The 17,832-nt window shown below is 34.0% G+C and overlaps 1 protein-coding gene across 5 annotated transcripts in view; it reads right to left on the reverse strand.

Moving 5' to 3' along the window:
* Positions 1-17,832, reverse strand: part of LOC121298480 (bis(5'-adenosyl)-triphosphatase-like) — a 220,925-nt gene that overhangs the window by 31,588 nt on the left and 171,505 nt on the right. For all 5 annotated transcript variants that reach the window (XM_041225610.1, XM_041225611.1, XM_041225607.1 and 2 more), the window contains 2 exons: positions 16,129-16,158; positions 5,021-5,089 (listed from right to left, as the gene is read on the reverse strand). In XM_041225610.1, the coding sequence (XP_041081544.1) occupies positions 5,021-5,089; positions 16,129-16,158 (99 nt within the window). The remainder of the gene's footprint in view (positions 1-5,020; positions 5,090-16,128; positions 16,159-17,832) is intronic.

The following is a 17,832-nucleotide window of genomic DNA, read 5'->3' on the forward strand; positions in this document are numbered from 1 at the left end:
CAGACTGACTTTCATGGACTCTTTCATACAGCTGTACAGTAATACTCAAAGCAGCGATAAGTCAAAGCAGTGTTTTCTGCAACAAGTGACGTTAACAACTGACTACATATATCGGTACAGAAGTGATAAACAGTATACTTCAATACAGTATGGTGGTAGGAAAACGTGTCCACTTTGCCTAAATTGTGATAAAGGTTGAACTGAACTAAGAGTACCATAACAATTCCTAACTACTCAATCTGTTAGTGCCTCTGTTTAAGACTGCCTTTAAAAAAATCTATTAAAGGGAACTATCCCGTCATCTCCAGTTGACCTAGTTTTCAAAAAGATAAGTTACACCACACATTTTGGCCATAAATGGTTGCTTTTCTAAAACATTGCTGATTATTTGGTACAGGAACTGTAAGATGGGTTCTTTATCTTCCTAATATATCTGCAGTTCTTGTGAAAACTCATACTGTTTACCATGAAAAATGACAAATTTCCCTTCTGATCAAAATGTTAACAAGGTAAATGTCAATGAGATGGATCACTGACTGTCACTACAGGCAGAGACACGAGGATACATTGATATTTCTCATTACATTTCCTGCTTCACCCGATGTTCACTAATAGCATTGCCACTGTGAGGATAATAAATCACATACAAATAACAAGCTCTGTAGCACTGCAACACTATGAGAGGTTTGTCTTAATATCTGAGAACTCACAGTGGAAAACTATTGATAACGATCTAATGAATAATGCCATCAAGTGCTATTGGGTCTAATATGATGACGGGAGGGGATATACAGTAATGCATTTTCAATCAAGGCCACCTTGGACTAAAGGGGCACAAGTAAAGGAAAGGGAGCTCAATTTCAGACAAACCTGGCTATCAAACTTTTTTTTACATCGATTTGTACATTTTCAGCAAGCAGTGGTGGATTCTCTGCAGGAGGCCTTTTTCCACGAACTCAGCAAATTACCCTTTAAATTAGGGGAACTGTGCACTGTTTTGAAAAGACAAAGGGGCCAGTGCAAGGATACGTGCAAAGTGATTTGTGGCTAAGAAACACCCATATTGTTGCCAAAAAATGTGTTTAGCTGCCGTAAAGCAGGACTTTAGCAGTCACAAAAAATGCAGCATATGTAAAGAATGGTTTTCAACTGCCGTTCTGCACCCGCTATCAAATTATCACTTTGCCATCATTAATCCATTTAAATGATACTGAAATGTATTCAAATGAAGAAAAGTGCATGAAATTGGGCGGGGATCTGGAATATCGAGCTGGATCTGGAAACTCTGAGGTACTGTATATGTATACCTACTAGTATTTACTAGTGGATTATAAATTCTTAAATTATGGGTTCTATGGAATTTGACCAGTGAATGATGACTGCAGCCCAGAAATAATGACTAGAAGACATGCAAGCAGAGGCTTTTTTTTTAGGGTGTAGGGTAAAAAACCTTGCAGCAGTATAGGTATGTTCACACTTTCTTTTTTTCATATTTAAACCCAGGTATCTGAAAGAATAAATAACAAGATTATTGTGGAGAAAACAATACTATTACAAATAATAATCATAGAACAGTATTGTTCTTACTAACAAGCGTAACAGTCAGTAATTGCGTTCTGGGTGATCTCAGCAAAAAAAAAAAAAAAAAAAAAAAAAACTTGGCAACATCTCAGTGTTTTCCTTTAATTACACTGCTATAATGAGAAAGTGTGTGTTCCATGCAGCAAACCTAGTTCCTTGAGGCCAGGCAACATTAATACATGTAAAGACTGGCCTGGGGTGATCATGAGTGGCTGAAAGTTATACTGTAATAATTCTCCTATTTGTTTCATTACACTGCCACACTTGAGAAACAGTCTGTTATTACTTGTTCAAGAATGTGCCTGCCATGCCACACATTGAAACCCACTCTCTCTTAAAACATGTTGTACGGTAAAAAATACATGGTTAAAATAAATTTTCCTGACAGGCGGCACAATAGCACTGAGGGTGCAACATATAGTCATGCTTTTAATATGTTAATTGTATTTCCCCTTGCTGTAAATTAACTGCATTTAAAATTATATATGAATCAAGAATACTTAATAAAAATATGTAATGCAAGACAGGACACACACACACACGCACACACGCACACACAAAAATGGTAATGTAAAATGGTCATTAATAACGTACACCCAGAGACCTGCATGAAATCCAAGTTGAGAGCATTAGCATTTACTGTGGTTATTTCTTAATTAGTTGTAAAATACAGTGAAGTAAGCCAAGCTGCAACGTTCGAACTACACTCAGGATTGTAATCAATTCCAGGTCTTAAAACAAGTAGCATGACAGTACAGTAAATACTAGGCTCTAAAGGATTGTTTAATAATGAGGGTAGATTGTGTTCTATCAATCCTAAGTATTATTTCAGTGTGCTTTCTAGTCTGCTTTAAAGGTCAAAATACTTATGTTGGAAAACTCTTAACCTTTAAATGTGTAATGAATGTAACCTTGGAGGATTGTTGTTCAGTATGAGCGCCAGAAATACATTCGCTATTGCTGCTTCACAACAGTGTATTCTGAGGGAAATATAGTCAAATACATCAAAACAACAGAGTGATTTAACAGACGAAAAGCTTCAGCAATAATTACAAAGTAAACAAGTAAAATGAAAATGGGAACCACAATTCAGCAGATACCATGATTGTGAAGTGTGACAAGTGTATCTTTTTTAGTGTTTTGTTAAGTTAGATTGTTGGTAATAAAAACCCTATTCCTGAGTGGAAATTGTCTCCCTGATTCCTGCTACTCCAGCCACGTGGGGAAAAACCAGAGGAGTCTGATTGGTTGGCTTAATATCCAATTAATGAATACATTTAGTTAATTGCAGTCCACCTGCACAGGTAGGTAGGCATAAAAAGGTTTCAGAAATCCCAGTTAGAGCGATAACTGGGATTTCCACAGTGGTGTGCATCCTTGGGAAGACATATTCCCAAGTGTGCTCCTGAACCACCTTGTGTTTATATGCATGACCAGTATAATTTGAAATCAATTCCTAGCTAAAATCTGAGCCCTGAGCATCATCCTCATTAATAAACATTTATTTAGAGTTTTTATTTTTATTATTATTAACAGAAACAAATCCCAAAATACATTTCATATACAAAAAGAGATTTAAATAACCCAATAAATCAGAACTCGTAGAATCTGTTGCTACATGCTGCTTTATCCGAAATCTACAGAACATATTCTAACATGCCCCCCCCTTAGTGCAAACTTCTCTAAAAAAATTTTTTAAAATGTTTGCTCCACTATTATTTGCTTTCCTACAAACTAATACAAGTTATTTAAATGTAGCACATATGATGTTTTTGTTGTGACAGTCCCCTTTTTACCATGTTATTCACATATAGCAAGCATGTTATTCACATATAACAAGAATGTTATTCACAGGTAACAAGCATGTTATTCACATGTAACAAGCATGTTCATGTTGCATTTGACATCACATGTAATTTAGATTATTGTGCATATTCTGACACCCTTCACAAGCAATGAATTTAGCGCAAGAAAAATTTAATTACTGTACTGCTCCCCCAAAAGAGGATATGGAAGCCATAATTACAGTAAAAAAGTCATTTTCGCAGTTTCTCGAAGATCAATTGTTTAATAAGCGTTAAGTACAGCAATGGTGTGTTAGTTGAGGGGAAATAACAGGAAAGCACATCGATACACATATATATAAGTATGTTACGATCGCATTAAGAGCAAGTCCTGTCCAATAAATTGATGTTGCGTACAGGATAACATGCCATCACCATGAACTGGGAAGAATACTTTTTAGGACCCAGTTGCCTCAGTTAAAGTAATGAAGCTTTATGTCTATATAAACCGACAAATGAAATTGTACTCTTGAGTGCCATTTGCAGCATAAGAAGAACCATTTCACTCTGACAGTTTGCCTGCTGCCTCGGCAGCCTAATGGCTCGGACTGCCAAGAAGGGCAATCGCAATGATTAAAATAACCATTAACAAAACGGTTTGGTAATTAGCTTTGTTTACTTTATAGTTCAGGTCCTCTGGAGATCAATAGCCTCTTCTGTTCATTAACAATTTATTTAACAAGGCTAAATGCACAACAGTGGCTTTATTAGGGCAAAAACTTACACATGTACATTTACAAACCATGCTAGAAACAAAGCAAATCTGTGTTGCACAGAAAGACTAAGCCTCAAGATTTTGGTGATAGGAAAAAATATGAATTCTGCAGTGCGTTGTTAAGAAGCCTATTATGTGGAAGTAAATATATTCTGTATAACATAGATGCACTTAGGGGACCGAAACAAGAAGAATGTTCAATGATTATTATTTTTAAATAGCTGTGATACCTGTTGGATAATACATTTCCATGAAGTAGAACAAGTTGTTTGTATGCAGAATATGTCATCTGAAGAATATGAATTGCAGAACTGTTTTCAGAATACCCGGGTGAATTAAAATGCAAATTAAAAAGAAACCTCTAATATTTCCCATAATTCTACACTGATAAAAGAGCAGTCTTCTTCTTGTTAAACTCCACTGGGACACATTATTTACCTGTTGTCCTCTATAAGCCATTTTAAAAATGATATACTGTATATGGTATATTTTAATCTACAGTACTTTTTAATATAATAACCAACTAATTAAAATTAAATTATATATATGTGGTGTGGTATATTATATATATATATATATATATATATATATATATATATATATATATATATATATATATACACACACAAACAGGTAAGCAAGAAAGAAAATCTAAATAAGAAGTGTAATAAATATATTTACTTACATCTTTCAATGAATGTACTGACAGTAGTGTTTTACTGTGCTGCATCGCATTCCATCTGATGTTTAGTTTGTTTTTCTGTGTCACAAAACTGATTCATTTGTGTACTGTAAGTGCTTTTAATATGTATACCGGTAATGCAACATTTGTTTTGGTGTTAAAAATAACACTAGGTTCATCAGGAAAAGAATCACTTACCTCATCATACAGACTGTCGTTTTTCTCAAAGTCTCCACACTTTCTTGGCAGTACATGGACATGCACATGCTGAAAAACAAAATGAGATAATGAAAACATGTCAACCTAGTAAAACATTATATACAGAACAGTAGCCTTGTTTAGAATCTTCAAAAACATGCCAGTAATTCACCACTGACATACTGAAATGTTCTTATGAAAGCAGCGTAGAAATTAACAATACTATAATTAGTTCAAAATGTAAAGCAAAACCAACTCTTGCATTCATAATTCTAGATTGAAAACTTTACACAACTGCTGTGATGACTTACTGGTCTTTTGGAGGAAAAAAATAAAGAGAAAATTGATTTGTTTGATAACTTGATTGATGCCTCTCGAAATTTAAGATTTATGGATTTGTTCCTCTTGCCTCGCCAGACTTATTTTTTTTAGACACAGAAGTTTGAGTGCTGTTACAACTTAAGAATAACAGAATAATAAATCCAGGCTATGCTGACACAAAATAAATAACAGAAATTCCACTAAACTAATCATTAATATGTATACTGTATTGTTAATTCTAAAACATTGTTCTGTACAATGTGTCTGGTTGTCACAAAACTTTGTATATCAATTAATAAACACCACGTAAGGCACTGATTTGCCTGCCTTGTATCTGCAATTATTAACATGCACTGCTGTGTATTTGCTTTAAGCCCTGCAAAGGAAAGTGATCCAAACAATACTGTATGTATTAAAAAATGCTGAACAGACACTTTAAGGTAATTCAGTGTCAGAGACTTCTATAGCCTTGGGATTTTAATATTTTGAGACTAAAAGCAAAGACACAGCACCATGGCAAGTGATGTTTCATTGTCTCTAATACATTCAGAGTTGAAAATTCCTTTTAACTTTGACTTGATTCAAATTAAAGAGTTTTACAGCATAACAGTCAACCATTGTGTTGTACGTTGATGGCTAAATTTCTAAAATACGGCTGGCACAATGTGAATATTACAATTTACAAAGAAAGCTTTCAATGCTGTCACTCAAATAGTCATGTTAAGGGGTAATGCAAAGGGAAAACATCATTCTTCAGAAATGTCCTTGGTTTTTGTTAAATTACAATCCATTTTTCCACTATATGTTTGAAACCGGCATGTTTTTTTAAGGTGTTCAGCACTTTTGTTTCCACTAAGCTAGTATTTCAGAAATACTAACAAAATACCAACAAAAAAAAAAGAAAAAAATTACAAAAAGTGATAATTAATTCTATAACATGTGCCATCAATGGTCATAAATCAGTCATCACTGTGACCAGATGTTGAACATGGAACAAGCACTGCATTGTCTTGTCATTCTAACTGAAAACATTAGCAAGCTCACCCGCTAGTTATGCACAGACAACAAATGATTTAATAAACCTTAAAGGTTGCTTGTTTTGAAGATCAGGTTAGGACTGCCCATGACTTGTCCCTCTATCTATAACCTGGCTAGAACTACTATAAATACTAGTGTTGTTCAACTACAATGTCTTCCCCTGCCTGTCATCTCTGTTTCTCCACAGTACCTATCATTAGGGTGGGCAAACTTTTTTTTTTAGATTTCAACAAACAAAACATTAGGTTACTTACCGTAACCCTGGGTCCCTGAAAGAGAAGACGACCACCAAAACATTACATATGGGATATGCCTGCCTATTGGCAGCTATTTTCTGAACTTTCTACACCAGAGCTGCCAACAGGCCCCTTCCTGGGACGACATACCCTACTAACATACCTGCTCCCAATGTCCAAAAATCGACATGCTTTGGAGCAAATTACAATAACACTTCTGCGATATCTCTGCATTTCCAAATGAACTGACCAACAATAAACAAATAATTGCCAGAACTAAAATATTGTTTTCCACCAGGGAAAGATTGGACTGCGTAGGCAGTATAGCCTATTGTTTGCTTAATTACATGCTTTCATTCATTTTTCATTATTTTTACATGCTTTTCATTAATTTGTTCATTAAACACTGCTTACCCAAGGTTACACATAAGAGAATGTGGTCTATAAGCCCCTTCATTGTCAAATTATAATCTTATTTAATTACTCTGTTTACATAATATCTACATTATTAGTTAAGCCTACCTTAAGCAACACGCAAAAAAAAAAAAAAAAAAAAAAAAAACATTTGAATATTCTGTACCCATAAATAAATCATCACTTGTATTTAAAGAGACATCGAACACTTCTTGACATCTAGCCATCCTAATAACTCAAAGTAGGAGTCCGAAGTAAATCTGGAAAATCAGTTACTGTAAAACATAGGCGAAAAACTTGTTAACATAACACAACCTCAATAATTCATTACAATATCAGGTTATACAGCTCAAAATGACCTTGAAAGAGTGTCATAAAAAGTCCAGTAGTAAATAATGCCACAACACATGTATTTAAATCTATGAAAGCATAAGTGATCTTCCACTTTCGAAAGTCTCATGTACAGCTCTATAAATCAGTTAATCTATGAAATCACTTACATAGCATTATGCAAAGTATTGTCCTAGCTAAGTGACTAAATGGCTTGCACAGGTGCTTTTAGAGGGAGACTAAAATGAGTCTTGTTGAAGATGACATTTCGGTCAATCTGCATGACTGAAAACCATTTAAAAAAAAGGAACTGCTGGTACTGCAGTGTCTTCTTGAAAACATTCTCCCAAAAAGATTAAATAAATCACATTTTGTGTTTTGTTCTTTTTTGTTTAATGAATAGGGTCTAATAGTTCTATGGGTTATGCCTGAGAGAAAATAGAGAATAATACTGCAGGTCTGTCTGTCTTTTATTCAAACAAGCTAAACAAAGATATATCAAAACTAATGCAAACAGATGTATATTCATTATTTTTGACATTGTACAAATGAGAGAAGCTGTTTTTCTGCTATTTATATTGTTTAGAGCAAGTCTGCTAGCAGACTGAGAAATATATTTTGTCAGGAACAGCTGTGTTCTTGTTAAAAAAAATAAATAAAGGAAAAAAAAAAAAAAAACTATGACTAACTTGCAAACTACTAAAAAGGTAAAACAGACCATTTCCATCCCAACTGCTTTCCCTGCAAACCAAGATTTTAAAGGAGAGCAATTTACTGGGAGATTCATCTTGATTTACAACTTGGTGGAACCATTTACTTCACGCTGGCAGCATATGCTTGCTAATTCGTCCTGCAGTTTAGCCACTAAGTATCCATAATAAACATGCTAGCACATGCAGTTGAATCTCAATAGAGTTTCATTTACATAACCTCCAGCTAAGTCCAACAAGGAGTAATACAGTCTGTCCTTATACCTTTTCAGATTTTCTATAAACAATAATAAGGCTTCTAGAGGTCACAATAATGATGTTACCAGAGGACTGACCTAACTAGCTTGTATGAATAACCCCTTAGACATTGAACACATAGGCTTTTAAATGTGTAATGAAAAGAAAGTTAAAGAAATAGAGGGGGTTGAGCTTTCAGCCAATGGCATTACCAAAGATATGAAAATGATCCTAATTATTTTTTGTTCTTAGTAAAAAAATGTAAAAAATGATGAGGAAGGTTATAAAGTTGAAACCGATTCTAAATCATTAGGATGTTTTTAATAGAAACCTGCTGAAGTACCATTGCTCTGAGCCGTTTTTAAAATTAAATTGTAATCATTGTTAAGAATGGTTTATTTCCCCTAACAATTTGAAAGAAATGTAATGGTCATTAATTTATCCCAGCCTTATGGTAGGAATTAAATTTAATGTGGGTTTGCTGGGTCACAGCTCAGTATTTCCCAGGCTAACTGCAGCTGTGTTGCGAAGATGCAGTGATAAGACAATAGCATGACAACATTTGTTACAAAGAGCACAGTACCCTGGACTGAGACTGTATAGCATCTACAAGATAAGTTCATTATCTGGGTCTCGTTTACTGTGTTGGATTCAATCTAACACATACACAAATGTATGACTTAAAGTTCAAGGACAATACCTTCAAAACCACACAGTTCAGCACCTTTAAAAAACCTAGTGGCCTGGTTCTTTTAGTTTCTTACTACAACACCACTATGCTGTTGTTGAAAAAATCCAGCCAATCAAATGGTATGACGTGTCTCTTTACAGTTCAGGTGCGTCAAACAAGTTCATGTAATTCAGAGACCAGAGTTCTCCACAGCCTGCAAAGTTGATTGCGGCTAACAAAATAATTAAATGAATCACACCTCTCATTCACTTCAATTCATTACATAAGTCTCACTTATAACAAACCTTATTTTGAAAACGTGATACTAGGCTAATTAAATATCTGTTTGCAAGCCATGCTTTCAGATCGTGTTGCACTAATTTGTTCCTGAAGGGTAAAGCTGTCCCCACGCCTTCAATGTCCTCCTTCCTGTCATTAACCAACACACTGCTTCCTTTGTTGACTGACAGTCTCAGCTAGTAATATGCTTTGAACCAGAAGACAGTGCTGAGGTGAAATTACATAGAAAGTTCAAGTGTAACAGATTCAGAGGTGGCAACCGAGTGCCTTCTTTAAGCTAATGCAATATCAGCTTTTTAAACCAAAGCTTATTGATCTCTTATATCTGCTTTTAATATATGCATGCGCGGCGGTTGTGTGTGTGTGTGTGTGTGTGTGTGTGTATATATATATATATATATATATATATATATATATATATATATATATATATATATATATATATATATATATTGTGTGTGTATGTGTGTATATATATTTTGAGTTTTATGTTTTGAGTTTTTTTTAGGCTTACCCTTTAACTTCCATTTGGATGGTTTTTATGATGTTCCTTCCATCTGACACAACGATGAGGAAAGTTAACATTGAAACATATTCTAAATCATTAGAAACCTGCTGAGGTATCATAACTCCAAGGCAATGCTGATACAAACAATTTCTGATAGGGGTATATAGAATGTAAAACTACAGAAGTATGTGCAGCTTGGCAGCACACTGGCAATTTTAACACGGCTGTGAGAGACTTTATGCAGCTTTAATATTTATATTTCACATGTTTCACTATTTCACTATACTTCCACATGTTATGTGGAAGTATAGGCACAGACCATAAATGTTCAAGGCTCATTGCATTGAGCAACCACAACTGGCACCCTAATTCAAAACTTAAAAAAAAAAAACTAAAAAAAAAAAAAAAAAAGGTAATGCTTTACATTGCATGGCATAAATTAATATAAACTAGATATACAATTGCATATTAAATTAATGTTAAATTCATATTTAATAAATATGCAATAGCTGGTTTCTTGCTAAATGTTAACCAAATGTCGATTGAAAATGTAACTGCATATCACGTCCAATTATATTATGTTTTGTTACCCTTGAAAAGATGTAATAATTTCCCATTTTTTACATGTTTTTAATTGAAAATACAGTTAATCTGGTTTAAATGTTAATGGAAAGTAACAAGGAATAATTAAACGTAAATTTAATATCAATTGCATATCTATTAAATATTAATTTAACATTAATTTAATATTATTTTATGCCACGCAATATAAAGTGTTACCAAAAAACATATCACACATCTACAAAGTGTTTCCCCTAATCCAATTAAAAATATTTCTCTTAAACAACTGTCTACAAGGGAACAAGTGTGATGCTCTTTGTGCAGTGCTCTACTGATCAGAGGGGAAAAAAGCAGCAAAACCTCTTTGCAATATTGCAGATATATTCTTACTGTATTCTTTTTTTTCTAGTAATGAGGTGTAGGAAAATGAGGGTTGATAGGAGCATAACTTGTAGCAAAACTGACAGGATTATAGGGTTTTATGTGGCTTCCTAAATCCTACATTTGCATTTGCACTTGACTCTCCTGGGTAATTATTTTTCAATCTTAGCTTGTCTTAAGGGAATAAATATGAGCTGACGAAAATGAAAAGTTTAAGAATCTCACAGTGACCTCAAGAAATTCAGTGGAGTTCATTTTTCATTTGCAGTGAGGTCCACGGTACCACATCCTACTGTATAGTGCATTTGTGATAGCCTCTGTTGCAGGCATCACAACCACAGCATGGCTTGAATCTCGTCTTCTTTGAGCAGAGTGGCTAGATTTGATTACATTAGATGAGACCATGTAGTACATGGTTTGTAATTCTGTGTGTAAAATGTTGCTAGAATGATTAATACAACATTGGAAGGTAACCTTTTTAGAACTGTATCTAAAATACATTCTGACAGCATGTTCCAACCTGCGCTCCTGAACGGATTCTGAACCACAGGCTACTGGTGGTGACCACTGATAGGCCCTTTGTGATGACGGAAGTTATCTGGATCTATGGCATACACAACGACTTTTTATTAGAATCCTGACCAATAGTTTCAGAACATTTTAAAAACGTTTTTTTTAAAGCATTTCCATAAAAGCAAGGTCAATCTTTTTCTGGGCAAATCCCAAGAACCAAGAAGAACAAAACATTTTCTTTTTATATGGATCTGTCCACTAAGTATTAACTGAAGACAACCACATTAACTTGTGATCTAAAAAGGATTGGAAGCCATGTCTTCTTACTCATTTAGATTAAAATGTAAAAAAATTAAAAGAAATTTATCAAATATACATTCTGTATAAACCACAACTGGTTCTTCCATTTTAGATATACAACTAAAACTGTTTCGTTAAAAAGAGAAATGCTTTCAAATCGGATTAGTGACAACAAAGAAAATGAAAACAGAATTCTGTGAAGTCAGCCCAGGTCAAGTCATAATCAGTAAATGAAACAGGGTCTAGTTTAACAGCCACATGTCTATGGATGTATATTATCTACTGGGATTTAAAAAGTTTCTTAAATATGTTATCGACTATGCTTCTCAAATATAACATAGCCAAGTGATTCATTGGCAATTTGGACCAAGTGCTGGTCTTGCAGTTTATGGAGTAATTCTTCTAAAAGACACTGCTTTTCTCTAACTGTGAATTTTAAATAGGACTCTAGCTATGAACTCAACCATGGACTTGATGATGGATTCTTAATGAAATGGGGATTACAGAGCTCTTGCCAGTACTGGAGCATATATTCCTTTATTGACTTGGCTACAACAACCAACCACAATCAAGAAAGCCATGGGAGAAAAAAACAACAAATTGCAAAAACAATTACTCTGCAATCCTTAACTTGGGGACTTCCTTGTTAATTTGATCTGAATTATTTATCAATCAGACACAAAAATTAATTTAAAAAAAGGTACGTAATTAATGAATAGTTCCTCCCCCCCGGTGTGTATTATAAAAGCAAAATTCAATCTGGCAGGCTCAACATGGTTATTCCTAACACAGAAGAAAACAAACTTAGCCTGAGGCTTTCCTTCTTGCCTGCACAGTTCAGATATAAACAACCTGAGTTCTGTTTTCTATTATTCTACTTACTGCCTGTGTACATTAAATATACAAATACATGTTTATTATTTACATCCAATTTTTAGGGAATATATTTGCATGACCATTCTTTTTCTTTTCCTTCATGTAGTATAATGTTTCTGCAATATTAGCATTAATTTTCAAGCGATTTGATTAGCTCTCATAATGCTGATATTTTTATATCCTGAATAGCTTCATCATTGTTGTTTGGCCGTTCTCTGTGCTTACAGTTGAAATGATTTTTGACCTACAAACATTATTTGTTATACAACATATTTATTTGAATCGGGAATGATAATAATATCCAATCATGGTCTTACACAAAGCATGGAAATAATGTACATTACTGTACATGGTAAAAGTTTACTATTTGATTCTTGTCTAACTACAAGCTACATGTAGGACCATCTCACTGCTACCTATACCATTACCATACCTGTTTTACTCAACTGGAACGATATAACGAAAACAATCTTTTGTTTCAGTTCAGATCAATCAGATTTCCATGCCTATCATTTTGAGAAAAAAAAAAAAAAAAGTTTTTGCCCTTATTTGTTAACTTGTCCACAAGCCTTAAATTCTGGATACACCCTCTGGGCAAATTCATTCTTATTGTATTTAGCAGCACTAAACTCAAAAGATACTAACATACACCTTTTGTTGAAAAGTATGTCTAGTCACACTGAAGATGTGACAATCTCTTCGTTTAGCTCATGAGACACAAAGAGATTACAATCTGTATATATCGACAGTGTTACAGTTTCCTTGGTACAGTCACCTCTTAAATGAAGTGCACATTTAAGGTCAATTTAGTAAATTACTTTTTTTTTTTTCTTATGGGATACATTACAGTGATGTAGTGCTCAGTATTCAATTTCTGAATTTGGCAGAATCCTATTTTAAATATTGCATGCATATGACTATCATAGTTTAGGTAATCATTTTGCAATATTCGTAAGGTTAATAAGTGTTCAGAGCATTGCATATTTATGAAAACTTAAACACCTGACTTACATAATAATTGCAAACATATGCATGTTATCAGTGGCCACTGATTTACATAAGAAATGCGACCTAGGAATAGCATGGACTTTTAGCAAATTGGATGGAGAGATTTTGTAGGATTTCAAGTGGCAGCTAGACTGACGTGAATGAGCAATTAGATGTTCACAAACCAGCTTATCACAAATTACAAGCCTACTGCTATAATGACCTTGAAAGTTGCTTCATATCTTTCCGAACTTAAGGAGTACATTGAGTATAATCAATTACGGCTGCAATTAAAATTATAATTTGTCTAACAAACTCCACTTAGCTTATGGGCATTTACAAAATATAAATAAATAAATATGCATTTTTTATTAAACAAGGATATGTGATTAATATTAATCATTGTTGTGATGACAAGGTTTTTTGTTTAATTATTTCAAATTAGTTTTAAGCTTTGTTCCTGTAAGCATTTCTTAGCTGTGTTGCAGCAGTCCTGTGTTACCGTTCACATTGAAGTAGAAGACTAAGGCACATACGTGACATTTAGAGAGATGTGAAACATTTACATTGTTTAGATGGGATATATGTCCAAGCAGTCAAAACAGGAACACTGGACACAACTTAACACACTAAAGAAACAACTCACATAAAGGGAATGCAATGTATATGGCTAAATGTAAATAAAAAAGAAAGACCTCCAATATCACTGAGCTTTGAATTTATAAGCACGTGTTTATATAGGGCAAACGGTACACTGTAGTTTTACATTTAATATTTAATTATTTTCTAACTAGATGTGCAATTAGCAATTAATGTCATTTTGAATTAAGTGTTGCCAAGGACTAATAAAGGTAAGAGAGAAGAGTAATGGAAAAGAAGATCATGGCCCCAATCAGGCAGAACAAATACATGTAGGTCAAGTGCCTGCCTGTGCTAAAGTGTTCTGCCCATCTCTAGGAGTACATCCTTGGCTGGGATGAATGGCTAATTCAGGCTGTATCTGACAGAGCTGTTTGGCGTATGAATCACATGGGTTTCTCCTGTATCAAACTATTAAAGTGAAACACCTACTAAAATAAATCAATTAATTAATATTAACTGTCAGGCTTTGTGTGTAGGTTTCCTGTGCTCATTAAAAAAGACAAAAAAAAAAAAAAAAAAAAAAAGCATTTTCATTTAAAAAAATTAAACAAATCGAATCTTGCTCTATGTATAGGATGCTGTTAACTGTAGACAGTTACCGGAATGTTATACAGGCCAGTGCTGTTATTCTGATAAAACACACACACACATATATATATATATATATATATATATATATATATATATATATATATATATATATATATATACACACACATATACATATACATATATATAAGGGAATATTAATATATCAAGACCTTCAGATACAATAACAGGTTTACTGTGTCCCAAATGCTCCCTGCTCCCTGACGATGCAAGCAGGGTAACTAAATGTAAAGGACGTAGGACTAAAGAGCTATTCCTTTACTTAGCAAATGTACAAGATGTACTCATTTTAAGTTATATAGATTTATGTACTGTCCTCAGTGTCTCAGTGTATTAATAAAAGTGTCTTGGACTACCTGAAACTACTCCAGAAACTGGCTAAAAAGGTATTTATGCTGTAGGCAGGTGGCTATAAATCTATCCTATCCTAATCCATTCTATTCCAATTTACAGTGACATAGCTCTATAATTGAAAACTTCTGTTAATCAGGTATTCTATAAAATCATTAAGTAATTGACAGAACTAAGGTTTTCCTAAAACTAGCATGTGAACATTTTAATTTGGTGTAGTTTTCAAACAAGACAAGAGCAGGGATGGGTAAGGCTGAATGAGGGACTTTCCCATGTTCACAAGAGGAAGGGAACATTACATTCTGAGAAATGGAAAAAACAAGACCTTCTGTTCTTTGAGAGAACCCACCCAGGCATTTAATTCAATATGTTAATTCAAATACTGTAAACAACTGTTTAAAAATTATAAAAAAAAGACAAAGGTAAAAGACACTAGTGTGTTGCTGCTTCTCATCTTTGAGTACACACTGAATGGACTACTCAGTCCTGCAAACCTTTCAAATCGTTTTCAGTCATTCATTTCCTAATTTAAGTACAGTTGTAAGCTGGCGCACTTAAGTAGGCCCATACTAACCTAGTTTAGAAGCCAGCAAACAAAGCCTTTGATTAAATGGCTTTCAATTTGTTTTCATCTCAATTGACAATTTTTGTTCACTAATGGGCAAACTGTAGGTAAATCAATGTCGTTTCTGATAGCCTTTCATGGAGTGGCAATAATATGGATAACTTAAGAAACCATGCTATTTAATTACCCAGGAACAGTCTTCCTATCACCATTTCATGTTTTGCAAAATGAATCCCAGCATATGAGGAGATGTCAAGTGCGTAGACTTCAAGATAAATGATCTTCTGTCCTACAGATTCCTAATTATTTTATTTCACGTTTAACAAGATTGCTGCTTTGGGTACAAGGACAGGTTAATTTTAGTCAAATAATGTGAAAAAAACCTCAGCAAGTTCATTCCAAAGTTATAGCTAAAGCATTAAAAAAAAAAAAAAAAACACTTTAATTATAGAGTCTCAAAGAATGTGTGACTTCAGTATGAATATAATGGTTATTCAATACTCTCTTAACTATGGCACACATGTATAATAAATGTATCGGAAGAGTATTAAGTCCTCACCTTCACAGTTTGTCCAGCCTCTGGGCCATCCTGTGGGACAGAAAGGTAAGATTAATTAGATGCTACAGGGAATTCAGGGATACTTTTAACCCATTTTAATAATAGACGAATCACACCCCTTTCCCAGAGCTCTTATAAATTTGGAATCTGTTCCCACATTCATTTGAATTGCAGACTGTATAATAGGAAAACCTTTTTCAGTGACCCTTTGCTTTAATGGACCAAATGGTTTTCTATTAATATTCATTGTTAAACCTTTTCCACCCTTTTGACAACATTTCAAGTAATTTAATTTTAGCAGTACCATTTATTTCACAATGGTATTATTTTCCATCATTGAAATTTGCCATGTAACACAATAAATACAACGGTATTATTTTCCATCATTGAACCTTGCCATGTAACACAATAAATACATTATATACTTAATGGCTTCCTCGAGTAGACTTGGCAAGTACATGTTTCTGACCCACATTTCTGTTTAACACTAGAACTATTGGACATATATTCCTAGAACTACCGGAGTGGTCTTTTTAACCTTTACATTAAAATGCATATAAAACTATTGTTGCGTCCCACGCTGCGACACTGTTCTGTATTATTGTTTGTTTTCCTTTAGGATTATGCTTGTGACACCATTTTTTGCAGCCTACTTGGTACACGTGAGGGACACCTGTTACAGCATGAGAGTTGGGGTAGTGTTGAAAGGGGTTATGATTGGTTGCATGGTTTAAAATGTTGCAATGTTTATACAAATGCTGGGCTATAAAATACAGTGGTTTTAGCACTTGGGAGCTTAAGACACTGTGGAGCAGTAGAGAATTGCAGTGCCTGAGATTTGTTTGTTTGTCTTTATTTTATAAAATGCTTTGTGTTTACCAGTCTTTTATTTAGTGCCTGAGTTCGACTCTGTTGGCTGTAATTTCTGTCTCCATTCTTGCTTTAGCTGGTTTGATACACTATTAGTCCATAACTTTATTTTTGTTTTCCAATATAATATAATGACGCACATCTAAACTAAATTTTAAAAAGGGGTTTATTAACATGTTCAAAAGCTCAAAGGATGGAACTTACAACTGTTCAAATGTTCAAAAGATGGAATGTACAACTATTCAAAAGATGGAAACTTACAACTGTTTAATATGTGGAATGAAAAAAAAGAAAAACTTGTGGAGTCTAGTTTGTGCAATCAACACAGACATGCAGCTTCTCTACTTTTGCAGTGCGCTTGCCACAGCTGTGTTTGTGTTTGTCTCTGTTCCAAAGTGTATTCAACTTCATTATCACTTTCACTGTCACTATTATCACTAACCTCATTGTGATTAGAGTACGTTTCATCACTGTCTTGCTCTGGTGCATTTTTGTGTCCAGATTCGTCTTCCGATAACTCCTGAAAGACTTACTGTGTAGTCCTTCGTTGTGTTGGTCTATTAATTTTCACTAGACAATACATATTTGTACAGCTGTTGATACATAAATCACATCTGAAAAAGTCTCCTGTTGTAGTTACTCAAAATAAACGTGAAGCTTTTAAGTTCAGTAGCTCAATCATGTGAATGATCTCACGTGCACTAAGCCAAACCCACTGACGGTCAAAATGACAGCTCCGGTACTTCTAGGAATAATGTATTATATCTCCATAAGTTTCTGCAACCCTGGGTCTACTGATGTTTGAGATGTTTAATACACATATTTAGCAAAAAA

The sequence above is a fragment of the Polyodon spathula genome, chromosome 23 (genome assembly GCF_017654505.1).
Source record: "Polyodon spathula isolate WHYD16114869_AA chromosome 23, ASM1765450v1, whole genome shotgun sequence".
Taxonomy (NCBI): domain Eukaryota; kingdom Metazoa; phylum Chordata; class Actinopteri; order Acipenseriformes; family Polyodontidae; genus Polyodon; species Polyodon spathula.